Genomic DNA, 27,816 nt, shown 5'->3' on the forward strand with positions numbered 1-27,816 from the left:
AAACAAAATCTTGACTAATCATATTCCCTCAAAAAATACTGATGAGTTAAGTTCTGAAGGAACTCAAGGATTTTGAGAAAAGAAGGTAAGGATAGAGAACTTTCTAGACATAAAAATCATTCTATATGAGAGTATGGGACCAGAAGAAGGAATATCAGTTTTGGGATATGTCTAGTGGTCCCCTCTGGCTGATACATTGACTTGGTGAAGAACAATAATATGAAATAACCATAAAATGGTAGATGGGAACCAAACCACTGAGGACATCAAATACCAGGAGAAAGACGAATTTGTATTTTCCCTGGGAGTGGAGAGCCCTCAAAGGTTTTTTTTTTAAGGTGTTTTTTTTTTTTTTTTGCAAGGTAGTGGGGTTAAGTGGCTTGCCCAAGGCCACACGGCTAGGTAATTATTAAGTGTCTGAGGCTGGATTTGAACTCAGGTACTCCTGACTCCAGGGCCGGTGCTCTATTCACTGTGCCACCTAGCCACCCTTCCTCAAAGGTTTTTGAGCAGATGAGTGACAAAGTTAGATCTCTCTTATTGCTTTATTTATGTGAAAAATACCTAGAAAGAAGAGCATGGAAAAGAAGAAAAAATAGAAAAGCATGACAGTGTGGCTAGATATATGGGACCTTAGAGCTAAGAAAACGACCTGAATTTAAATCTTAACTCTGATAATATGCTATATGTTGTGACTCTAGATAAATCATTTTACTTCTCCAAGCCCTAAAGTGACTCTCTATGACTGTTAATTGCTTTGGTAAAAGGAAGTTCATTACTAGGAGAGTTCCCTATACTAGTGAAATCATAGGTCTAGGTCTCTGATTTCAGGGAGGTCAGTAGTTGAGTCCTTCAGGAAAGGAATTTGTCTATATGCCAGAACTATGGTGATCTACCAGAAGCACCAAAGACAGGTTTGTTCTGCACCTTCTTCCCTATTCCCTAAACTTAAAAAAAAAAGGGCAGCAAGATGTAATGAATGCAGATGTGGCTGCATTACTTGTGTGACTTTGGCTGTGATAACTGAGTTCTCCACATTTCTTCCAGTTGTATTCCCATTGTAAAGAAAATTCCCATCACCTTAATTTACTTATCCTTGAGTGTGTTTGTGGATGGGCTAGTACTATCAGTTGTTAAAACTAATGTTTTCCTCTTTTTACTGTGAGAATAATCTACTTTGGAGCCATAGAACTATTGATTGATAGATACTCTGGAGTAAGGATGTGTATCCTAGTTTTTGCTCTACACTAATTTATTAGGTTTTTAAAATTATTTTTGCTTTTTTATGACTTTGTCCTTTTAGATTTTTTTTTCCTACTGAGTAAGAAAGACTGTGGGTGTTTAGAGAACTAGGTCACTGGTCACAATTGTCTGTGCAATGTCAATGTTAATAGGATTACTGTCTCATAATCTCATGAATGTGAATTAAATATTTGATTCTTATCCTCACTGCTTAGCTCAAAGAAGTAGCTAGAGGAAAGACTTGAGAAATGAAGCAGCAAGCCAAGATATGATTTGCTGTAGCTCTTATTTCTTGATTAGCTCTACCTTTAACTTGTAGATCAATCTGTCTCTGATTTCTGTGTGAATTGGGCATCTCGAAATCCATAACTTTCTTTCTCCTTAGAGGAGTTCAAGGTACTCAACATATTAAAAGCATTCATTCATTTACCCATTTTCTTTCTTCCTAAATTTATCCCTCTTTAAAACTTCCCTATTTCTATTGAGGTTGCTACCATTCTCCTAGTTATCCAGTTTTGAAATCTTGAAGTCATCCTTCCCCTCTTCAGTTTCCTTTATTTCTCATATTCAATCTTTTGGGAAGGCTTATCAAATTTACCTCTCTGTCATCTCTCATTTCTATTTGTGTGTTTGTTTAAATATAAATATGTGTGTATAAAGGCACACATAAATACATGCATACACATATCTATGTCTATAGTATAATTCATTTTTTCAATATGCTATATTTTTGTGACCTCATGGACAAAGTCCAAGTTTTCTTGGCAAAGTTACTGAAATGGTTTGCCATTTCTTTCTTCAATGTGTCTCCATGGAGGAATTGAAACAAATGTGGATTTAGTGTTCTGCCTAGAACCAAACAGTTGATGAGAGTCTGGGGCTGGATTTGAACTAAGATCTTCCTGATTCCAGGCCTACTGTTGTATCAACTACATCACCTAGCTGCCCCATCTATATAACATTTTAAAAAAATGAATAAACTGTACCTGCAATCCAGGGTATCTTAGGTAATAAGGGTATTAGATAGGAATAGACATTCTATAATAGATCACATCTTTACAGTCACACAATCAAGGGAGAGAAAATACAATATCCTGTACAGAAAGAGTGGGATAAGGAGAATAGAACAAGCATTTTTAATGTACTTTACAGATAATCCCATTTGATTCTTGCAATTACCTTGAGAGGTAGGTGCTATTATCTACATTTTACAACTGAGGAAACTGAGGCAGACAGAAGTTAAATGACTTGCCTAAGGTCACACAGCTAGTAAGTGGCTGAACTCAGGTCTTTTTGCCTCCATATTTTATAAGTCTTTATTGACACTTAGTAAAAGAGGAGTCAATAGATGGATTAATTAACTGACAGATTAGGGAAGGGGAGAGAAGTGTATTTAAGGAGACATTCTGGAGGTCAACCAGGTACCCATTGACTCAGTATTTTTCCACTTGTAAAGTTCCTAAAATTGGAGTTCAAAGGAAAGAGGAGGGGAGGGAAATCAAAGTCTTCTCATGCTGGGTATCATAGAGAAGTGAGACAGTGATTTCTTAGGCTGAGATCAACTTGTATGCATTTCTGAGTCTACAATTCTGCTCCCTTTCCTCTCCTGAGGCATAGATAGTGATTGACAATAGTAGGGAGATACATTCTCATGAGTGAGAGAAAAGCCGGTTTTCTTTTTCTTTTTCTTAATATTTTATTTATTTGTTTTTTCCAATATCATGCAAGGGTAGCTTTTATCAGTCATTTTTTTTGCTAGGTTTTGAGTTTCATATCTTTCTCCCTTTTCCCCCTTCTCTTCTCCCTCCCCTTGACAGAAAGCAATCTACTATAGGCTCTCCATTTATAACTGTGCTAAACAATAGATACATATTGATCATGTTGTGAGAGAAGAATCAGATTCAAATGGAAGAAAGAAAACAGAACTGCTATCAATATTTTTGTACATGTGGGATTTTTACCCTTTTTTCATGATCTCTTCAGGATATAGACCCAGTAGTGGTATTGCTGGATCAGAGGGTATGTACAGTTTTATTGCCCTTTGGGCATAATTCCAAACTGCTCTCTAGAAAAGTTGGATAAGTTTGCAACTCCACCAACAATGCATTAGTGTCCCAGTTTTCCCACATTCCCTCCAACATTGATGGTTTTCCTTTCTAGTAATATTGGCCAATATGATAGGTGTGAGGTACCTCAGAGATGTTTTATTTACATTTCTCTAATCAATAATGATTTAGAACAATTAGAAAAGCCTTTTTCTATAATCTATTCTTCACAAAATCAGACTAGCTAGAGTACCAAATTTAACAGTTTTTTGGAGGGGCACAGAATTTAGTTATCTATTGTCTGCTACTCAAAAGTCCAAGTTAACTATCATTCCCCTCTGCTTTAAATTGGGGAGTTAGTAGCAGAGGGGTAAAGATCTTATCTTCTGGAACTGTTTTGTATTGAGAATGGGCAATGAGAGATGTACCTAAAGGCATTGCCTTGCAAGGACAAGAAGTGGGATTGGGGGTCTGAGTGGAAAGCACTTTAATTTGGGCTAGCTGAGAGTTTATGAGAGAGGCCAAAGAGTTAAGTAAAGGGTGATTACAAACTACTAGGGCAAGAATCAGGCTAAATGAGATTTTAAAGGGGACAAAAAGGGAGATAAACTAGGTTTGTCAGAAGGAGTCTATGTGAATTGGTTCCTTCTTCCATCTTTTGGAATTTGCCCCAGCAGTCTTCAGGATACTACACATTTGCACAGTGTGGTTGTAAAAAGAAAGGTACAGGTACTGCCTTGTGCTGTAGTTAGAGTGTCTATGACCCAGTAGATTTGAAGAACATTGACAGCTAGGGATTGGGATTGAATTTGCTGCTCCTCCAGGAGAGCAATGAGTTGGTTGTTAACTCTGGCAGTTTCCATGAATCCCTTATATCCATCCCTAATATCCTTAATACCTACTTCATCTAGGAATGGGAGAAAGGGGAGGGCACATCGAACTCTCTGGTTGGGGCATAGTGGGGCATGGGATCAGGGATTGAGTAGAAGTCTGAGGGAAGTGCTATTATCCAGGTGCAGAGGTGGAGATGTATGGTCTGTTGCTTGGAGGAAACAAACTTTAAGAGGAGATTAAACAAGCAGAGGACCAGAAAATTAACAAAAATGATTAGGAGTGGGGGTGAATTTCAGAGTCAGTAAGGAGAAAAACCAGGAGCACCACTTACAAGAGGAAGTACAGTGGAGAATCCAAAGCAAAGAGAAATTCCCTCTTGATCATGAGTTCCTCCAGATGCTCTTGTTTGTGAATTACTTCATGATGATTGCATAAAATCCTGGAATATTGTAGAGTATAATATCCGTAATCACTGAAAAGAGTTTGATATAACTTCACAGAGGAAAAGTAGATAAAAAAGGGTCTATTTTTTAGACTATGATGTTTAGTTGTATAAACATTAGAGTTCATCAATTCAGCATATATGTCTAGGATAAATACTTCACATGTATAATGAATTGCATCCAGAAATGAACTTGAGGAAAACATACTGGTCTGCAAAAGACTTAGAGGATTCTTTTTAATTACTCCAAGTTTATCCTTGGAAAAGAGATCTGTCTTTTTAATATCAATATTTTAACAAGTCATGAAATATTACAGATAATGAAAAATTGAAGATAAGCAATACCCAGAGGATTATGAGAGATACAGGATGGGCTGGAGCAGGCAGAAATATAGTATAAATAAATATTTGTGTAGGGCAAGTGGTATAATGGTTATCAAAGAATTTTATTATCAAAAAAGAAGATAAGATGTAATATTGCAGGAACAATGGATAATTGATAGACAGTTTTGTATGATATTGGTATTTTTTTTAAGGTTTTTGCAAGGCAAACAGGGTTAAGTGGCTTGCCCAAGGCCATACAGCTAGGTAATTATTAAGTGGCTGAGGCTGGATTTGAACTCAGGTACTCCTGATCTGGTGTTCTATCCACTGTGCCACCTAGCTGCCCCCAAGACATTGGTATTCTTATATTATCAAGACACCCCCCCCCAAGTGGAATTATGGGAGAATGTATAAAAGAGTCCAATAGGGTGGGTAGGCATGGATGATTTGCATACTGTATTTAATTTAAAGAAATGTCAGCATTGATGAGATTACCAATCTATTGATGTGGCAGAGTAATACAATTTACTATTAATTTTGTCAAAGTTAACTTTTATTGAGTTTTACACTGACTAATGTAGCCATTTGGGGAATTTGCCAATATTAAATGACATAACTGCTTTTGTGCCCAGTTTCAGGTCTCCATCCCTAGAGTCTAGTTTTTGAGGCATAGTTTTTCCTGGATTCACCTTACCTCACTGCTTTGCCTTTCTTTCCCATCTTCTTCCCTACCTTCTCCAGGGTTATATGATTGGGGATTGTGGGCCATAGGCCATGCTATGAGGAGTATGTTGAATTTTTTAGGAATGGGATTTTCTTTCTTCTGGCATGACCATACTCAACTGGGATTGGCTGTCCTCTGTGCTCCAAATTGTGCTGCTGGGGATAGAGGCTCACAATACAACTTCCCTGGGGAATTTCTGGAATCAGAGCTGTTATTGGGGTATTTTGACTCTTTCTGCAAACTTTCTTCAACCCAGATGAACTTTTCTTGGTCCAATCCCATACTCTTTCTCCTGGCTTCCCCAGAAGACAAAAGGACAGTGGTTCTTATCTATGGTCCTGTGTCCCTTTGGTTCTGTCTTCTCTCCTCAGATCTATAAATCTTCACTTCCATGTTCCTCAATGAATTTGTATTGAGTTTTAGAATTTCTAAATATTTCTCTGTATGCTGATTGGCATTACCTGAAATTAATATAGTTAGTGACCCAAAAGTTAGTCCAAAGATATCTTTGCCTTCCACCTGCATCTGTTCAGCACCCAAGGGACCTTTTGCTCATAGGTAGGCTGAGACAGCTTTTATCTCCCTAATATGTTAAGACCGTGCTACTCTATATCAGCCACATCTCCATTTTAAATGATTTCAGAAGAAATTCTGATGCTATATGTGTGCATGGATGTCATAGGAAAGATGCCAGTCAATGCTTAAAATGTTGTTCCTTCTAAATTTTTCTATCATTTAGCAACTCAGCTTAAAATTTAAGCTATACTAATTGTGACAGATTCACCATCCTAAAGGTTCTGAAAGAGTGTAACAGTAATGATTCCCTTACTTAGAAACCATGTTTGATGGGGGGAAATGTGATGATAATGTGTGTAGAACAGATGACAAGAAGATATGCAAGCAGATGCTTCAGATTGAAGGAGAGAGAGAGAGCTAGTGGGGAGTGAGGAGAGGGAAGAAATCATTAAAAAAAGATGTTGAAGTGTACATGTAACTGTTGTAGTACTATGGATTGCTGGTAAATAGAAGCACCTTTTGCAGCCTGGAGCCCGCATGGAGAATGGTTTGTTCCAAGCAGAATTATTAGGCAATAGATATCAATTGCCAGCCATAGTATGGTTGGTAAACAGTGACTGAAGCCACACCCCAAAGGACAGTCATTTTAAAAACTGCATAAAGAGTTTTAAACCATACAGTATATCACTTTAGAATAGAAAATGTGCAGCTATGGGTTCGTTGATTCTGTAGCTATTTCTTTATTAGCTAGTGCAGTGAATAATATCAATAATACAAGAAATAAGATCCATAGTTTCTTGATTACCTACCTTACATGTTCTTGGTAGACTTTAAAAGAACTATATAAATATAAGTTGTTATTATTACTTTAGATAAAAGTATCTGAATGTCATAGATATTCAATTTGAGGACACACTTAGGATTAAAGGAGAAACTAGTACAAAGATTAATCACACCACTGAAAAGTGTTGTCATTGTTTCTTATCTGAAGGTGAAGAAAAATAAAACCTTAAGTGTTGACTTAATAAATGCCTGTCTTTGTGTCAGTGATAGTCACACCTCAGTGCAAATTGTAGGTAATAAATTAAGGTTTGGTAATGAAACTATTGATGATAAAATAGCTAAACATTTATTTAAGTCTTGCTAGTGCAGAATTTTGCACTCAACTCATTGTAGGGGAAAGCATACAAAATGTAATATAATTCTTATCTGCCCTTGAAGAACTTAGAATCAGTTTGAAATGCTAAACACAGCTCATGAAATGACATGAGAAATACTGCAAAACTACTTATCAAGGACATGATAATAAAATGTAAATGACCAAGGTCTATTTGACATTGATAAGGGAAAGCTTCTTAGAGATAGGAGGCTTTAGAATAAGGAGAGTTGAGGTTTTTTAAAATGTGTAACTTGTACTATCATATTAAAAGGATAATCTTGCTCTAAGTGTTTTTTTTTAGGTTTTTTTTTTTTTGCAAGGCAAATGAGGTTAAGTGGCTTGCCCAAGGCCACATAGCTAGGTAATTATTAAGTGTCTGAGATCAGATTTGAACCCAGGTACTCCTGACTCCAGGGCCGGTGCTTTATCCACTGTGCCACCTAGCCACCCCCCCTTGCTCTAAATTTTGAATGGTCTTACTTTTCCCTCTTCCTCCATACCTTGGGAGAGTATTCCCTTCCCCTTGGAATATAGCCCAATGGGAATCCTAGGCTCAGAATCAACATAGACCTGCCTCTGTAAGACAAACTTCCTGTTCCATTCCTCCAAATTCATAATTTCATCCCTAAGCTTTTTGTTCCAGTTTTTGATGAAGAGGTAATTTACAACTTATCTGCTGGATTTTCTGTCCTCTTCTCTCTTCCAAAATTGTATTCCTTTGACTTGCCTCCCATTTCTAAGGCAACTGGTGGGACAGTAGATAGAGTTCTGAACCCTGAATCAGAAAGACCTTTTAAACTGACCTCAGACACTCAAGGTATGCCACTAGACAAATCACTTAACCTCTGTCTGCCTCAGTTTCCAATACCTCCCTCCCAGAGTTGTTGTGAAGATCAAAACTGCCTAGCTCATAGTAGCTGATATATATATATATATATATATATATATATATATATATATATGTATATATACTTATTCCTTTCTCTTTCCCCAGTCTTCAGTTTCTTCTTATTTTAAAAACTCCTTCTTTGTTGCCTGCAAACATACTTAATTCCCTCTCCCAAATTTCCAAAAATGAATTTTATTTCATTCTACTATCCTCTCAAACTTTATCTTAAATGTCCATTTTTTCATAGCTAAACTCCTGGAAACAAGCAATCTTTTTACAACCTCTCATTCTCATTCACTTTTTAAGCTATTCCAATTTAGCTTCTCACCTTACCATTCAATGTCAACATCTATTTTCAGGGTTACTGTTAAAGTTTCAGTTGTTAAATATGATGGTGTTTTCTTAGAGACCTCAAACTTAACATCTCTGTAGCTTATGGCGCTATTGATTATCTGTTCCTCGGCAATTTCTCCTTACTGAGTTTTCAACATACTACTTTCTACTTTCCCTTCCTACCTATGACCATTCCTTTGATGAATCACTGTCTATTTCTTGTCCCCAAGTAGTGGATATTCCTTAGAGCTCTTTCTTGGTTATCTTACCTTATCCCTCCCTACTTCTTCCTCCCCCCCTTCTCTATCCCTCTTTAGTCATACTCTTCTCTCTTTCTCTTTCTATTCCTTTCCCCTCTTTTATTTGTGCATTTTATGTAGTCTGACCATGCTTACTGCTAAGTGCCTAGAATGACTGGTCACTTCATTTCTGTTTCTTATAACTCCTGCTTTCTTTTAAGGTCCAACTCATATGCCATATGATTCCCCTATTTGGTATTATTGTCCTTCCTCAAATTATAGGGTGTGAATGTACATATATGTGTGTATGCAAACATATATGTGGTTTATAAAATAGACATATACATCCCACATATATCTATATGTGATGAGTTTGTTCTTCATTCTTGAAGAGGAGGACATCCAAACACATGAATTGGATTTGAATGGGGGGGTGATGTGCTAAGTCACCAGTCTCACTTCAGAGTCATCTGGTTCCAGTGGCCAGATATGAATCAAGATGACTAGAGATGACCCTGAATGCAAGACAATTAGGGTTTAGTGACTTGCCCAGGGTCATACAGATAGTAAGTGTCAAATGTCTGAGACTAGATTCATACCTCCTGATTCCAAGGTCAGTGCTTTTATCTACCTAGCTGCCCATATCTATATTTGTTTATATATAAATATATGTATCTATACATTATATAACTGAAATTAAAAGAGAGGTATATAAATGCTATATAACATATAGCAATATGCATTTTTCTTTTTAAATTTTTTAAAAGCTATTTAATCTATTTTTCCAACTATATACAATGATAATTTTCAACAATCACTTTTTGTTTGTTTTTGGTTTTGCAAGGCAATAGGGTTAAGTGACTTACCCAAGGTCACTGAATTAAGTAAGTATTAAGTATCTGAGGTTGAATTTGAACTCAGGTTCTCATGACTTGAAGTTGGTGTGCTATCCATTAAGCCACTAGCTGCCACCAACAGTCATTTTTTGCGAGGTTTTGAGTTACACATTTTTCTCCCTCCCCCTGACAGAAAGTGATCTGGTATAGGCTATATAATACATTTGTCTTTTAATTAAAATTTGACCTTTAGCTTGAAAAGCTAAAAAGCTAAAAAGTATTTTAATATATGATTAATTAATATATTTATTGTATATAATATATATCCAATATATTATATACTATCTTGCATGTTATACTTCTTTTTAAAAAGCATGCTTTAGTCTATATTCAATTAACATCAGTTCTTTCTCTAGAAGTAGATAGTATGCTTCAACATTAGCCCTTTGGGATTGTCTTGGATCATTATTATTTGAAGTCAGTGGTAATAGATTCAAAAAACTTTCTTTCCAGTATAGTTTCCATCTTTTAAGTAGACATTCTTTTTTTTTTTTTAACATATAGTAATTAGAGGCCACAGTCAGGTTTTGTAGAAGCTAGATTGATTTGTGGGAAATAATGTGACATATCCAACCTAATATGTATAATTTTCTCTTCTCATCTATAGCTATTAGACAATATGGGGTGAAGTATTAGAATGAAAAATTTTTGCACGATGACTGCCTTCATGAATCACTTAATCTTATAGGGATAAAAAGTCTCTCTCTATATTATACTATATGTAGTCTTATGAATTTTTTAATCTTATAGGGATAAAGAGTCTATGTATATACTATACTATGTATATGTATATACTATATATACTATACTATGTATAGTATAATATATAAATATTTCATATTTATATATAATATATAAATATATTAGTATGATGTCCTCAAATATTAGAGACTCAGTCATTATATAATCTTATACAATTAAATACTGTTATTTAGTAAATCTAAGTTCCACAACAATTTTGAGAAAAGAGAAATAAGTTGGAGGGGCTTTATTACTTAATATCTGTAATAGGATATCTAATTTGAAAGTCTTAACTAGTATTCTTTGAAGTTCTCTCCCTGAAGAGGGAAGAATAAGTAACCAGGGATGGAAGTAGTTGATCTCCCCATTCCCATTATGTCTTTTTTATTTTTAAATTAGCAGGTATCTTGTAAGAATGGGAGTTACGTTTCTGGTTTGCCTTTCTAGGGTCAGGGTAATTGAAAGTTTTCTTTCTGTAATTCCATTTCTAGATTGATGCCAAGAACCAGTTTGAAGCTCATATTCACATTTGAGAAGATAATAGTATTTAAGGTTATCTGTGTATGGCAGGTACCTGGGCTAGAAAAGAAGTCAAAGTTGAAGTCTCTTCTGATTGTTGAGAGCTTGTTATGTTTAGACAAATTCCAGTCACCCAAAGTGTTCTATAGACATCTTCCTTTGTTGGGCTTCTCCCCGCCTTCTAGACAGTGTAAAATACCTAGGATTAAATCTGCCAAAACAAACCCAAGAATAAAATTATTAAAAACTTTTTATACAGATAAAAAAAGATTTAAATAATTGGAAAAATAATAATTGTTCATGGATAGGCAGGACCAATATAGTAAAAATGATAATTTAACCCCAACAAATTTATATATCAACTCTATCTCTATTAAATTACCCCTAAAATTATTTTACTGAATTAGAAAAAATAGCAAAATTCATTTGGAAAAACAAAAAAATTAAGAATATCAAAGGAAATATTGAAAAAAAAGTCTAAAGGAAGGAGGCTTAGCAGTACCAGATCTTAAGCTATAAGACAATGATTATCAAAATTATCTAGTATTGACTAAGAAGTAGAAAAGTAGCTCAGTAGACTAATCATAAAATTGATAGCAGCAAACAAACACAATTACCTAATATTTGACAACTATAAAGACTTAAGATTTTGGAATAAAAATTCATTATTTAAAAGAATTGTTGGGGAAACTGGAAAGTAGTGTAGTAGAAACAGGGCATGGACTATTATGTCATGCCATTTACCAAGATAAGGTCAAAATATATATGTGACCTAGATATAAAGAAAATGTACAAGAAAATTAGAAGAACATGGAACATGTTACTTTTTTAGACTTCTGGAGAGGTGAGTAATTTATGAATAAACCAAAGATAGAGTAGAAAATTAGGCATATAATGGATACTTTCAGTTACATTAAATTAAAAAGGTTTTATATAACCAAGATTAGAAGAATAGTAGAAAAGAGAGGAAAAAATTTTATAGACAATTTATTAGATAAAGATTTCACATTATAAGTATGTAAAGAACTTTTACAAAATGAATCATTCCCCAATTGATAAATGATCAAAGGATATGAACAGGCAGTTTTCCAATGAAGAAATCAAAACAACAGTCAAAAAAATGCTCTAAATCATTATTGATTAGAGAAATGTATATTAAAACAACCTTGAGATATCATTTTATATCTTATCAGATTTACTACAGTGATAGAAGGGGGAAAGTGACAAATGCTGGAGAGTGTGTGGAAAAATTGGGACATTAATTCATTGTTGGTAGAATTGTAAAATGATTTAACCATTTTGGAGAGTAACCAGGAATTGTACCCAGAGAGCTATTAACTTCTCAAGACCCTTTGAGGGTGATACCGCTACTTGGTCTATAGCCATAGATGATTAGGGAAAAAGGATATAATCTATATGCTGCAAATGTTTTCATTAACTCTCTTTGTGGTGGCAAAGGACTGGAAATTGCAGGGTTGCTTATCAGTTGGGGAAATGGGTGAACAAGTTTGATATGTAATTGTGGTGGAATACTACTATGCTATAAGAAATGATGAGGTAAGTGATTTTAGAAAAACATGGAAAGATTTACATGAAATAATGAAGAGTGAAAACAGCAGAACCAAGAGAACATTTTATATATAGTAGCATTACGTTGTTTTAGAATTACTTTGAGTGAATAAATTATTTTGACGATTATAAATACCATAGTAACTGTAAAGGACATATGAAGAAAGATGCTATCTGTATCCACGGAAAGAACTGATAAATAGAAATGTGTATTGAATAGTTTTATGTATACACATTTATGTATATGTAGACATTTATGTCTAATGGTAGCTAGCACTAGCGTGGGGGGTACAGGAGGCAAGGAAAAAAGCAAAAACAGAAATTTATACAATAATTTTATCGTATATTTGAAAAGAATAACAAGTTGTGCATTGTAGATTTGCAGCTTCTTGAACCATCATCTTTTTATTATACTCTGTTATGGAATTATTGTTTTATTCTAAAATTAAAAATTAAATTAAAAAAATTAATAACAAAGCAAACCTCACATCTAGCAGTTCGACTAATTTGACAGAAAAGGAAAGTAACAAATGTTGGAGATAATGTTGTTAAACTGGGATATTAATGCACTATTGGTGGATTTGTGAACTGATCTAGCTATTTTGGAGAGCAATTTGGATCTATGCCCAAAGAGCTATAAACCTGTGTATACCCTTTACTCCAACAATACCACTACTAAGTCTGTATCCCAAAGAGATTTTTTTTAAAAAAAGAGAAAAGGTGCAAATTTGTACAAAATTTATACCAAAAAATAGATGTAGCAGCTCTTTTTGTGGTTGCAAAGAGTTAGAGATTGAAGTATACCCATCAATTAGGGAATGACTGAACAAATTGTGGTATGTGTTTGTAATGGAATACTCATGTGCTGTGAGAAATGATGAGCAAGATATTTTCAGAAAAACCTAGAAAGACTTACAAGAACTGATGCAAAGTGAAATGGGCAGACATTGTACACAGTAACAATACTGGATGCTGAACAACTGAATGACTTAGCTGTTTTCATAGTGCAGTGATCCAAGACAATTCCAAAGGACCCATGATGAAAAATGCTATGTATCTCTAAGGAATGTGTAGATCAAAGCATACTATTTTTCAGTTTTTTTTGTATGTGTTTTCTTTCACAACATACCTAATATGGAAATATATTTTGCATGATTGCAAATGTATAACATATCAAATTGCTTATTGTCTCAGGGAGGGAGGAAAGGAGGGAGAGAAAATTTGAAATTCCAAATTTAAAAAAATGAATGTTAAAATTGTTTTTACATGTAATTGGGGAAAAGAAAATATTCAAAAAAATTAGGATCAGTCAATCAAAAAGCATTTAAGTGCCTGCAATGTGCCAGACACATAGATGCTAGAAGCTAGGATATAAGACAAAAATAACTATTTCTCCATTAGAAGAATTTTCATTCTTTTTGGGGGAACAGCACAAATCTTCAAAAATAGATATCAGTTATGCATAAAAATAAATTCAGGGAGGAGGAATTTCTTATAGGTTGGAGAAATCAGGCATGACCTCATGTGGGAGGTAGCTTGTGAACTGAGTTTTAAAGGAGTTTATAAGAGGCATCAGGGAGAAAGGGGCACATACCAGGCATGGGGAGACCCATGCAAAGATATAGAGATGAACAATAATAATTCATGTCTGAGAGACAGCAAGGAAACAGTTTAGTGGGACTATAAAGTACATGAAAAGGAATAAATCTGGAAAGATAGGTTGGAATCAGATGGTAATGGATTTAAAGTGTTCAAGGGCCTTGTATTTTATTCTTAAGGCAGTAAGCAATACTTTGAGCACCTTGAGAAAGGGAATGGTATGTTTGAATTTATGCTTTTGGAATATTAGTTTGGCAGTTAAATGAAATAGTTGTCCTGGATGTCATGGTTATTGTCAGCTATAAAAGTTTATGTGTAGAATTTCTTCAAAAGTCTGGTCAAGGAACAACCTTCTGCATAAAAGCATACCAGATCCTGTTAACTGCTAGAGCCCCCCTCAATTTATCCTGTTTTAATTGTGTTTGTGTGCTTTCCCTAATAAAATATATTCCAAGGGCAGAATGTTTCAGTTTTGTCTTTGAGTTAGTGTCTGATATATAGAAGGTACTTAATAAATGCTTATACATTGATTGATTAATGCCCCTGTGCTTCTTATTTCTAACGTGATATATTTCCATTTGTTCTTCCAAGTCCCTGGACTGTAAATGTCACCTTCTTTCTGTCTATTTAATGTCTTTTAAAATATATTTTATTAATGTATTTTGATTGTCATACCTGATTCTTTCCTTTTAAACAAAGAAAGCAGAATATTTAAGAAAAACTGATAGATAATAAAGCATAGCCATGGTCCATTACCCTTTCTATGAAGAAGATAATATGTTGTAAGATGAATTATTAACAGCCACTAGTGTTTATTTCAGTTGCTTTGATTTTTGTTGTCTTTTAGTGTGGTCTTCAATTATATTATTTTGGCATTTGTGTTGTTCATCTGATTCGACTTTCTTTTCTCTACATCTGTCCATCAAGTCTCTTGAGACTCTGGAATTCCTTGAATTCCTCATATTTGTCAGTCTTTGTGTCAGTGGAATATCTTTTTCTGCTTATATGCCACTATATACCAGCCATTTCGCAACTGAAAAACACTACTTTTCCTAGTTTTTGTTACTACAGCAAATGTTGCTAAAATGGTTGTACTATATCAGTATGTTTTGGAAGTTCTTTTACTCTTCTTTCAGTGAAGAGAAAAGCAATTCTCTTTCTCTTACTCCACTATATTCAATCTGTTACCGAGGTCTCTCAATTTTTACCTTTGTAATATCTCTCACATATCCTTCCCCTTTCTTCTCTGCTGCTGCCACTCACACTAGTACAAGTCCTCATCACCTATCACCTGGAATTTTGAAATAGTCTCTTTGTTGGTTACCCTGCCTGAAGTCTGTATCCATTCTAGTCCATTCTCCACTCAGCTGTCAAAGTGATCTTCCTATAGCAGTGGTTTAACCATGACAATTCCTTATGTGGCACTCTGTTCAGTTTTCTGACAGATTTGATTGTTGGGAAATCCTGTCTAGCTACTACATAGCTCTGTGGAAACTTAGGATCTTTTTAAAAAATTTTATTTTATTTTCCCCCAGTTATATGTAAAATAAATTTAACATTTATTTTAAAAACTCTGAATTCCAAATTCTCTCCCTTCTCTTCACCCGATTTCCCCTCATTGAGCAACCAAGTCATTTGATATAGGTTAAAAATATGTAGTAATGAACCACATCCTATAATAATCATGTTGGGAAAGTAAATATAATCAGCTTCCCCCCACACAAAAAAGAGAAACATCAAGAAAAATAAAATGAAAAAAGGGAAGCTTTAATCTGTTTTTGGGGACCATCAGCTCTGTCTTTAGGAATGGATAGTATTCTTTATCATAATCCTTCAGAGTTGTTTTGGGTCACAGCTTTGCTGAGAAAAGGTAAGTCATTCACACCTGAACCATTCTTCCATATTGCTGTTACTTTGTACACAGTACATTTTACTTTGTTAGTCTTTACAGCTTTTACTGTGAGCTTTCTATTCATAATTTCTTATAATAGAATAGCATTCTATCATAATCACATATCACAATTTGTTCATTCATTCCCCAACTAATGGGTATGCACTCAATTTCCAGTTCCTTGCTACTATAAAAGACTTGCTATAAATATCCTTGGACATAGAGGGCATTTCCTCCCTTGTTTTTCATTTCTATTGGCATATAGATCTGGTGTTAAGTGGCTTTGCTAGATCAAAGGTTAGGCATAGTTTTAAAGCCTTTTGGGCATAGTTCTGAATGCTCTACAGAATTGTTGAATCATTTTACAATTCCTCGAACAGTGCATTAATGTCTAATTTTTCCCTAACATCCCCTCCAACATTTGTGATTTCCACTTTCTATCCTATTAACCAATCTAATAGGTATAAGATAGTACCTTAGAATTGTTCTAATTTGCGTTTCTCTAATCATCAGAAAGTTAATTTTTATTTTTTTATGGCCATAGAATCGATAACTATCTGAAAACTATTCATAACTTTTGATCATTTATCAATTGTAGCTTTTTTTATAAATTTGACTCAGTTCTCTATGTTTGAGAAATGAGATCTTTATCAGAGAAACTTGTTTCAGTATTTTTTCTAGTAGTTATTATTGCTAACTGTATTTCCCTCCATCTTCCATCCCTTCATCCCCATCTCCATTTATTTATTCTGTCTCCTTTCACCCTGTTCCTCTTTAAAAGTGAAACTTAGGATCTTAAAACATCCACTGCATTTCACCATTTGTGGAGGTAATGGTCTTGAGGATTGATGGCCTCCTCCTCTTTGACCTTGGCTTGATTTCCTGAACAGAAAACTTCAGTAGGACCAAGGGTAAGGAAGTACACATGAAGATAAAAATTGAGTTACTCAAGAGGGAGATTGGGGATGACAAACAAGTTATAAAATCTTTGGGTGTCTGATGTCTATGGATCTATTTCACAATAACTTTGGAGTTTAAAAATTAGTGTCCTGGGGGCGGCTAGGTGGCGCAGTGGATAAAGCACTGGCCCTGGAGTCAGGACTACCTGGGTTCAAATCCAGTCTCAGACACTTAATAATTTCCTAGCGGTGTGGCCTTGGGCAAGCCACTTAACCCCATTTGCCTTACAAAAACCTAAAAAAAAAAAATTAGTGTCCTAAACTAGGAAAGAAGATTCACATTTGATTTGATGGGAGTAACAACCATTTAGAGAGGCAATTTTGACTCCATTTTAAAAAACCACATATGCCAAGTGAAGAGAATAGAGAGGACTAACTAGCAGTTTGTCTCCTGGCCCAATTTCTTTCTTTCTACAGTATTTGGGATAGTTATTCATTTTTGACACAGCCTTAGACCTGGTTAAAAAGAAAGAGGAAATAGGGGTAATTTTAAGGCTGTTTTGTGGTTGTGATCCCCTGTTAGGATAATAGGAAATTTCAGTCCTAAGTAGACCCAGTGACCAGCCAACAGTGGACCTGAACCACTTATTTTGTCTTTGTATCTTAGCAACTAACCCAGAGTAGACGTTTAGGAAAAGACTGTTGCTTCATTGTCTTTGTGCTAGAAATACATATTTCCCCCAAAGATTCTGAAATAGAGAGCAAGTTGGGAGTTCATCGAAGTCAGAATTAATTTCCAGGTTAATTGATATACAGAATTGTAGCCCTAGAATTGGCCCAGAATTAGAACTAGGTAAGCCAACTGTGGGGATGTAATTGTGGGGAAGGTTCTGACCAGTTGAACATTTACTCATTTTGGGCAGTTCTTCCTCATAGAGCAGGAGTTGTTAGTTCTAGTGGCAGTCTGGTGAAGAAACCCTTTGTCAGAATAAGGTTTTTAAATGCATAAAATAAAATGTCTAGGATTACAAAGGGAATTACAGAGAAAATAGTTACCAAAATGTTGATGATATGTATCTTTTATTTTTGAAGAAGACCATGACATCAGGGTCTTTGTTATATGTGTCTGGTTACTAGAATTTTCTATTTGGCCTTCCCATTGTTGCCTTAACTCAAACATGTTTAATACCCAATTAATGAACCATCTTCATAGCACCCCACCCCCAAATTTGTTCCTTCTCTTAACTTTCCTATTTTTATCAGTACTACTGATTCCATATTTATAACCTCAATTATCTTTGATGAGTTCCTCTTATGTTCCATATGTCATGCCAAATCAAAATTTCTTCCTTCAAAAGCAATAAATGCTTTTATCTAAAATGTCTCACCTTAATGTTTTCTTTTCCTTCCCTACTCTAGGGTATCATCTCCTTTTGCTTGGTTTGTTATAATGATCTTTTAAATGGGTTCCTCTTTTCCCTCTTTATCTTGTTAAAATAACAATTTCATCATTACTTTCTTGTTTAAAAATAAACAAACCTCCCATGGCTCTCCTTTACATTCTAAATAATGTTCTAATATTCCTGGTTTCAAGGTCCTTCATAATGTGGTTTGAACTATATTCTGCTTGAATATCTACTGAGAAATATTACCATTCCTTCTTCAACTCTCTCATTCATTCATTAATTCATATAAATATGATGTGACTGCTACTCATTCAACAAGTACCCATTGGAAGTCTGTAATCCTGCATTCAAAGCTTATCTTCAGCATTTGCAAAACAGTCTTTTTTTTTCCCCTCAGTGGAAGAGACAATTTCTGAGGTACTAAATGTTTTGAAGAAGAGAAGACAGAAAATCTAATATAAAATTGGGATGAAAATAACAGATGAGCAATGAAAAAGATCTGTCAACAATAGATGTTACATAGTATGTATAATTCATTGGCATTTGAATTACATTATAAAAAGGCACTTATTGTTTTTTGTTTGTTTGTTTTTTGTTTTTTAGGTTTTTGCAAGGCAAATGGAGTTAAGTGTCTTGCCCAAGGCCACACAGCTAGGTAATTATTAAGTGTCTGAGGCCAGATTTGAACTCAGATACTCCTGAGTCCAGGGCCAGTGCTCTATCCACTGAGCCACCTAGTTGCCCCAAGGCATTTACTGTTAAATTAGTTCAGAGGAAGTGAGACATCCCCTTAAGCTGACATGGTGGGGGGGGAAGGAAAAAGGCTTTTCAGAAGAGCTGGATTTGAGCTCTGTCTTGGATTTATTTATTGGGTAAGAATGTAATCTCTTGGGGTGGCTAGGTGGCGCAGTGGATAGAGCACTGGCCTTGGAGTAAGGAGTACCTGAGTTCAAATGTGGCCTCAGACACTTAATAATTACCTAGTCGTGTGGCCTTGGGCAAGCCACTTAACCCCATTGCCTTGTAAAATCTAAAAAAAAAGAAAGAAAGAAAAGAAAAAGAACAAAAAAGAAGAATGTAATCTCTTGGGTCCTCACATAGCTTTGTTTTCAGAAATCTGCTTTGATCTTCTTTTGTTTGTTTGCTCTTTTGGGTTTTTGCAGGGCAATGGGTTCAGGTGACTTGCCCAAGGTCACACAGCTAAGTAAGTATTAAGTGTCTGAGGCCGGATTTGAACTCAGGTCCGCCTGACTCCAGGGCCAGTGCTCTATCCACTGTGCAACCTAACTGCCCCTTTTGATCTTCTTTAATGCTGAATACATTTATTAACTGGCTGAAAGCCATTTGAAGCATACTCATTTCTCCTTTTTTTTTTAAACATAGATACATAGGTTCCTAATTGAAGCTTTTTGATGGACTACTATTTATGTAGCTTAATATAAAACTGCTTTTGATCATTTTTCACCAGTCTATGAGAGAGGACTCTTCCAGCTTTTACTTTCATAGCTGTGTGACACTACTGATTTTCAGTGTATTTCTAGGAGTTTATTCCTCAGCCCTTCCCTTCATAACATTTTTCCAGTGCCTGGCATGTGTTGCTTTCTGTTTAGGTATTGGATTACAGAGCTTTCTGAACTTGGCTGAGAAAAGCTAATTGGTAACTTGAAATATTAATCAAATGTTTACAAGTACTTTAGCAAAATGCACAGGTGCTTTTTTCTTCTTTTCTCCATGGGTTATGCAGGCTGTGTGGTTCTGTGGAAAGTCCTGATGTAAGCAAGTTTGGATTCAAGGTCTGGCTCTATCATTTAATATTTCTGTGACCTTGGGCAATTCACGTTGTCGTATCTCTTTAGCCTTTGGTTTGCTCATTTGTAAAATGAGGGGACTGTACAATTCCTTCTAATTTGTAAATATGTATAAGATTGGGGCAAGGAATGGGATTATGTATCAGTCTCAGTTTTGTTAAGAAAGGGGCATGAGGCCCTTAAAATTATTCCAAATTAATTTTTTTGAAATTTAATCTATATAATTATGGCCTCTATTAAGAGATCTTTCATTTATACCACTTTAGTGAATTATCAATCCTTTCATGTTAGGTTTATTTAGAGTGTAATTTTTTTGTTATCTGTTCCACACTGGGGAGGAATGGATTAGAGGCTTGGGAAAAAAAGGAAGACATGAAGCATTATGTATAGGGGAAGTATACTAACTGAGGAGTTGTGGCATAGTGAATGGAGTTTCCTCTTTCTTGCCTCTTTTCCTTTTTTACTTTCCTCCCCTTCTTACTCCTGTTCATAGAAAAGAATTATCAGAATGAGGAAGAAAGGAGAGATTTATATATGCACAAGAGGAGGGAATATATATTGTAATTGGATCACAAACCCATTTAAGTATCTAAATAGTCTTTCTGTTAGTGACTTTTGTTCCTTTTGGCACTTGTCTTTAGCAGTGCTTATAAGAGTTTGTATATGTGTGTGGGGGGGATGTGTGTTATTTTAGGTTAGTTTTGGAGAAATAAAGGACAGTTGTATATCTGCATTGTTCCTGCTTACTGGTGATACTTAACACAATAGGATATAGCTAAGGAAGGAAGCATAATGTGAATAAAATTGGTAGCACTGGTTATCCAGTTGAAATTGAATAGCATAAATTTGTTGGGTTTTACACCCATTGAAAACTCTTTGGGGTTGGGGAGGATTGCTAATGATAGGGATAAAAAATAATTCACATCTGCATAGTGCTTTAAGGTTTACAAAGTACTACCTTCATAACAACCCTGAAAGTAGATAGAATAACTATCATTCATCTTTTTACAGATGAAAAAACAGAACATCAAAGAAGTTGAGATTTGTCTTTAACTTCTAGCTAGTCAATAGTACATTCTGGAATTAAGTACAAGGATATTAGGGGTGATCCAGGTTTTGATAAGTTATATAATGCAACAAAATATTACCCTTCCCTATACATCTGAGGTACCCACATCAGTAAGAAGAGTAGATTCATTGATCCAGAACAATAGTAGACTGACAGATATCTATGGAACATATATAATTAAGTTAAATCATGCTTTTGATGCTGCAGAGATCCACTGTCCTTTTCGTCTTCTGGACAAGTTGTTTAGCTGGGCTAAACAATATTTAATTAATAGGTGGGGGGTTTTCACTAGATTCCTCAAACTCATCCTGTGAGAGCTATTTCCTGTTTCAATTCGGCTTTCTCTTGACTGGGTATAGGGTATTCTACTAGGCAAGTTACCTTTCTTAATGATGTGAGCAAACAAAATGTTATGGCAGAAAAACAGTCTGCAGATGATGAAGGACAGGATGAAATTCATCTATTTTGACCATATAGGAAAGGAAAAGTGTGAGTCAAGATTGGAAAAATAGCTTAATAATTTGATGTTAACTTGGAGAAATATATTTTCTTCAACATCTCATTGTGGGGAAGTATCTCGTTATTTCTACTTCAAAAACTGGTAATTTGGTCAGCAAATGATAGGGGCACTGCTTTGTACTTAATACTTATGGTATCATGACAAGAAAATGACCTTAGGTTCTCAAAGGTTGAGTTATTGCTGCAAAAGCTCTAGCAGGTTAGCATGGCAATGAGGAGAAAATGATGAACCTGGAGTAAGGAAGATCACAGTTCAAGTCCCACTTCAGATACTCATTTGCTATATGACCGTAAGTCATTTATTCTCTTTGAACCTCAATTTCCTCATCTATAAAATGAAAAGACTGAACATGGTGACCTTTAAAGTCACTTCTAGTTCTTTGTCTATTACTCTATTATACCACCAAGTTAGAAGGTCTTCAAGCTTGGGCCTGGTTGAAGATTATGTGTCAGTTGTCTAAAATACAAACCTAGCTAAAGATGTTCACCTAGTTTGATTGCCTGAAAAGTTCACTACACAGCAAAGAGTTAAGATACACTCAAGCAGAGAGAGGTACTATATATGTATTTACTACAGGGGAGTGCCCTTATCATATGTTGATCAAATTACCAGTTTTTGAAGTAGAAATATTGAAATTCTTCTCCCCAAATAATCTAACTTTAAGTGTATAGAATATTATAGGTTTAAAAAAGTCACCAATTTCAATATCAAATTAAAAAATAAAATATATCTAATATGTATTTGAGTGAAAAGAAGTATATATTTGTAGTGAGGAAAGGGGGAAGGGAGTCTGAGATATTTTGATCTGAGTTGAAAAAAGTCAGAAAAAATATTACTGCTTGGATTGGAGTCTGCCAGCTAAAATATTGTCATACTCAATTTTCTAATTTATGTTTTCCAAACAAAGCCAGACACCAAAAGTTATGATAGTGGAGGAAAAAGGAAGGAAAGTAGTGAACACCTCTTGCTTTTGTCCTTCCTGGCTTCCTTGGGGAGTTCACATTATATATTTCTTCTTCACTGGAGGGAGATTAGACTGGGAGTTTCCATTTCCACTTCCTGTAGCTTCATTGAGAATGTGGTTATATCTGAATGGCAGTTATGACTATGCCACTGAGTGTGAAAAGGGGAGTAATGTACAATAAAATTGGAAAGGTAGGATGAAACCAAGATGTGAAAGGCCTTAAAAAAAGCAACTAAAGAAGTTTATATTTGATCATTAAGGATATCAAGAATCATTGAAGTTTAAATTGAGTAGAAAAATATCATACTTCGATCTCTGCTTTAGAAAATCAGCACTTCAGTGGTAACCATATGATTCCTATTAATTTATCTTTTGAACTAATTTATTCCCACCTGGGTTACTTTCAGGGTGATCATGTAAATTAGAATTATGAAATAATGTATGTTAAATGCTCTTCAAACTACATACATATGTTACAAGTAAATTATTATTGGTTAATGATATTATTTTTATTTTGATATATTTTTTATATTACATTTATATTATAACATTTCCAAACCCCTTCCTTAGCTATTTTTAGTCCATGATTAGTAATGTCACTCTTCTCTCAATATTCTGGCCATTTTTACCCTTGACCTTCATTGTGTTCTTGTCTGTTCTTGTAACAACCAATTCCTCCCATAAGGGCCTGCTCCCTTCTATCCTTTGCTGCTCATGTTTTTCCCTTTGGGTAAGTCTGTTTGTGAGGACTTGTATAATGACAGACACTCCTCTTTTAACCTTGTTTCTATATTACATGTTTAATGTCACACATCTTTGATAACGATACTCACTCTCTGTCCCTTTTTCTTTTGCAGTTAAAAGAGCCAAATTCCAGGGTTCACCAGGTAAGACATAATTTACATTACCCTCCTTTTCTTTTACAGTAAAACTTGATTTTGAAGATTGAGTTGGCCAGGTGGTGTGCAGTATATCTGTGTAGAGGGTTCATATTGTCAAGTGTTTGTATTTTATTGACTTTTATTTTTAAACTTTGTTATTTTTGTTTTTGGCAAAATCTATTTCCCTGTATACCATGTATACTCTGTCTTCTCTTAAAGATTTTATTTATTTTGAGTTTTGAAATTTTCCCCCTAATCTTACTTCCCTCCCCCACCCCCCACAGAAGTCAATCTGCCAGTCTCACTGTTTCCATGGTATACATTGATCCAAATTGAATGTGATGAGAGAGAAATCATATCCTTAAGGAAGAAACAAAGTATAAGAGATAGCAAGATCAGACAATAAGATATCAGGTTTTTATACTCTGTCTTCTCCTTTGTAACAAGGAAGATTATAACAAGATTTAAGTAAAACTGGTCAGCAAAATGATTACCAAGTCCAATAGTGCATGTAATATTCTATACTTAATAGTCCATCACATCTCTTTTTTTGTTTTTGTTTGTTTGTTTTTCCAAGGCAATGGGGTTAAGAGACTTGCCCAAGGTCACACAGCTAGGTAATTATTAAGTGTCTGAGGCTGGATTTGAACTCAGGTTATCCTGACTCCAGGGCTGATGCTCTATCCACTGTGCCACCTAGCTTCCCCCTTCTTCACATCTCTTTGGTGAGAGGAGAGATGTGCTTTTCATCGTCTTTTCTGGGTCTAAGATTGGTTGTTGTACTTAATGTAAGTTCAGATAACTTTTTTATGCTATTTTAAAATTTGTCTTTTTGTAGTATTCTGCATATTTTCCCTACTAGTTCTTTATTTTTTCCCTTTATATTAACTCATACAAGTCTTCCCATATTCCTCTGAATTCTTTATCATTATTTCTTATGGCACAATATTATCCTTTTGCAATTTGTTCAGTCAATTGATAGACTTTCTTTCCTTTCTTCTTTCCTTCTCTCCTACACCCCCCCCCCCCAACGTTATACAAAGAGATTGTAAAGGCTTTGTGGTTAGGGACTTATTAATTTTTTCTTTGTATTCCCAGCAGTCATCATCATCACAACTAGAATTTATTTGGCACCTACTGTGCCAGATACTTTATAAATATCTCATTTGATCCTTATAACAAATCTCGAAAGTAGGCACTATTAGTTTTCTTTCTTTTTCTTTTTTTTTTTTGCAAGGCATTAGGGCCAAGTGACTTGTCCCAAATCATACAGTTAAGTATTAAATGTCTGAGGTCAGGTTTGAACTCAAGTTCTCCTGACTCCAGGGCCAGCATTCTATCCACTGTGCCCTAATTGCCCCAGTACTATTAGTTTCCTAATGGATTAAGTGACTTGACCAAGGACACACAATTAATAAAAATCTGAGGTTAGATTAGAACTCAAGTCTTCCTGATCCCTGCTCCACAGTAGTATCAATTGTATCACCTAACTGCCTAGCACAATATGGTAGGTGCCAAGTAAATGCTAGCTATGATGATGATTGATTAATCCCCTCTATCACTCTTTAGTTAGTTTTTTCCCTAACCAAAATGTTTACAATTTAATGATTAATAATTTTAACCCTCTCTCATAGTGCATGCTCAGAACTGGTCCATGTGTAATCACAGAAATCAGAGAAAATGGAGGAATACACATAATTGGGTCATCATTTTCTCTTCATTTTTTTCCTGGGGAAGAAGTACTCAGCTTCCCTAAGTGGTACTGCAATCCAGACACAAAATTCTTTGAGATGTTGGAAGAAATGAAAACTCAATTTATATTTTAATCACTTTTGATTTTTCTAAAGAAACAAATAACCTGCTGTGTGCTCAGGGACTATTCACTGATAACCATGTGTGACTGATTATTCAGCCTAAGATAAGTAGCATGCATACTTAAGAAGTTGGGGATTAGATGATGAGATGGTGGTAAAGTTATTGTTATGTCTTAAATTGCTATTTTATTTAATATTAACTGTCTACTTTCTCAGGGGTTAGGATTTCTGATAGTCTGGTTAGTGTAGTTTTCATTTTGCAACTATTATTTTGGTGTGGGAAGAGTGGCAAGGAGTAAGGAGGAATATGAAATGAGTTTCTATAAGGAATAATCCCATCCTATGAATCCTAATACTTAAAGGTCATGGAGGGGTTGAGTAAGCATGTGCTTACAAGAGCAAGGTTATAGGCATACTTCAGTTTTAAAAAACCTTTGAGATGGTGCCATACCAAAGGCTATTTAAAAAAAAGCATGACACAACTACAAAACCTCTATCACCATAGGATGTGCAACATTTTGAAATTATTTTAAAATTAAAACTCCAAATGTAGGGAAGATACTATTTGTGTATCACAAAGCACTGTGCACTTATTCAGTTTAGAACACAATACCTATAATACTAACTCCATGTAGAATATGGTGCTAAATGTTGTAAATGCCTTGATGAAATTAGATATATTTTTTTCTGCTCAGAGAGATTACAAAATCTGATAGGGTAAATAAAATATACAGAAACAACTATAAAACTAATTAGACAGATAAGGCAAAGGAAAAATTGGTACAAAATACCATGAGAAAGTTGAGAAATTTCTTTCATTTTGGGGCAAGAAAGAGACAGGAGTTTCTTGGAGGAGGGTGGTACTTTGGTTGAATCATGGAGGGGAGGGGAAAGTCTGTTTTCGGGAATCTGGGAATCTGAATGGTATGAGAAGAATGTACAGTTCTCTGTGTATGCATGCTTGCATGTTTGGGTACAGTGAGTAATCCAGATTTGCTGGAACATAGAATATTATATTGGGAGTGTTTATAATAGAGTAAGGCTAATAAGGTAGCTTAGAGTCAGACTGTGGAGTGCTTTTGAAGCCCAGGATAAGAAGCCATTTATTTGGAAGATGATAGAGAACCAACGAAAAATTTTTAATAAGAGCAATGAATTGGGAAGATTACAAAAATTGCATGAATATCAACATGAAGGATATTTTGATTGGAGGGGAGAGATTTGGATGGCCAGGATATTGCAATAGTTCAAGTGAGAGGTTATGAGGAACTGAATTAGAATGGTAGCCATAAAAAAGTAGAGGAAGTGGAAGGAAATCAATGTGATTGGTGTTGGAGAAATGCCCATGATAAGAGGCAGCATGGTATAATGGACAGAATACTGGACTCAGAGTTAAAAAGCTCTAGGTTAAAACCTTGTTTGGCCATACCTCTACCATCATTTAAAAAAAACTTTAAAATGACCATAATTTGAACTGTATACTCCCCTCACTATAATCAGTATAATATGCAAATCATGCCATTATTCCTATGATGTCATGGTCTTCTTTGATTACAAAGGATAACAATCGATATTTTTGTAGCACTTACCATGGAGTTGTGGTGAGGAACAGAAAGTTCTATGTAAATTGTTATGTTACATTTTATTTTAAGTGTTAAAAGTAAGAGAATGGATAAATTTTGGACATGTTGAATACATTTGGAAATATCCATCAGACAATTGGAAACATTATCTTGTTTGATCTATGACTTTACAGGATAGATAGTACAAATATTATTATGTTGATTTTAATGTTTTTATTTTCCTACTTTTCAAAAATATGTGCAGAGAGTAGAGTTTATGAATCATAGGTCAGTGAACTTGATTTCAATTCCTGAAAAATTTCTAGACTATATTAATAGTTTGTGAACATCTAGAAATGTATCCTCCCTCCCTTCTCTACTGAAAGAATCTTTCCTTGAAACAAAGAATAAAGGAGAGAGAGAGGAAAAAAGTTCAGCAAAACTAACCAACATATCAGCTAAGTCTAACAGTATGTGCAGTATTTGACACTCCTAATCTTTTTCTCTCACTCTACCATCACTAAGTAGATGATGAATATCTGTTGTCCAACTCTATGCAGTTGGATTTATAACCTATGCACTTGTTCCATTTATATCTAGATCTTTTATAGGTTGTGCACAATGATATTGAACTGGACCCCGGTAATAGGTGAATGAGTTGGTTTGCTTTTGGGAAATTGTACTAGTAACTCCAAACTTCTCCTTGAACTTAAAGCGCGCACGCGTGCGCGCACACACACACACACACACACACACACACACACACACACAATCTAAACTTCCACGGATATTATGTGGTTTTGAGTTATGTAATACCAGTATCTGATAAGTTAAAGTTGAGCGTCAATTCATGGGCAATAGAGAAGTGTATAGTGGAGGTTAGCAGATAGTAACTTATGAAGAATTGTGCAGAAGGAACTTAAAGAATGTC

General features: G+C 35.0%; 1 protein-coding gene and 1 long non-coding RNA gene across 9 annotated transcripts in view; one reads left to right on the forward strand and one right to left on the reverse strand.

Moving 5' to 3' along the window:
* The window catches only part of LOC141495153 (protein unc-13 homolog B), a 369,137-nt gene that overhangs the window by 45,682 nt on the left and 295,639 nt on the right, over positions 1 to 27,816 (forward strand). For 2 of the 4 annotated variants that reach the window (XM_074196148.1, XM_074196150.1), the window contains exon 2: positions 23,486 to 23,515. In XM_074196148.1, coding sequence (XP_074052249.1) covers positions 23,486 to 23,515 — 30 coding nt within the window. Of the gene's footprint in view, positions 1 to 23,115; positions 23,359 to 23,485; positions 23,516 to 27,816 lie in introns of those variants that run through there. The other 2 variants (XM_074196149.1, XM_074196151.1) reach the window with 2 other exon arrangements.
* The window catches only part of LOC141495155 (uncharacterized), a 129,638-nt gene that overhangs the window by 37,883 nt on the left and 63,939 nt on the right, over positions 1 to 27,816 (reverse strand). For 3 of the 5 annotated variants that reach the window (XR_012470674.1, XR_012470673.1, XR_012470677.1), the window contains one exon: positions 10,626 to 11,114. This is a non-coding gene — a long non-coding RNA (uncharacterized LOC141495155). Of the gene's footprint in view, positions 1 to 5,457; positions 6,073 to 10,625; positions 11,115 to 27,816 lie in introns of those variants that run through there. The other 2 variants (XR_012470675.1, XR_012470676.1) reach the window with 2 other exon arrangements.

This window comes from Macrotis lagotis, chromosome 8, assembly GCF_037893015.1.
Source record: "Macrotis lagotis isolate mMagLag1 chromosome 8, bilby.v1.9.chrom.fasta, whole genome shotgun sequence".
Classification (NCBI taxonomy): Eukaryota; Metazoa; Chordata; class Mammalia; order Peramelemorphia; family Peramelidae; genus Macrotis; species Macrotis lagotis.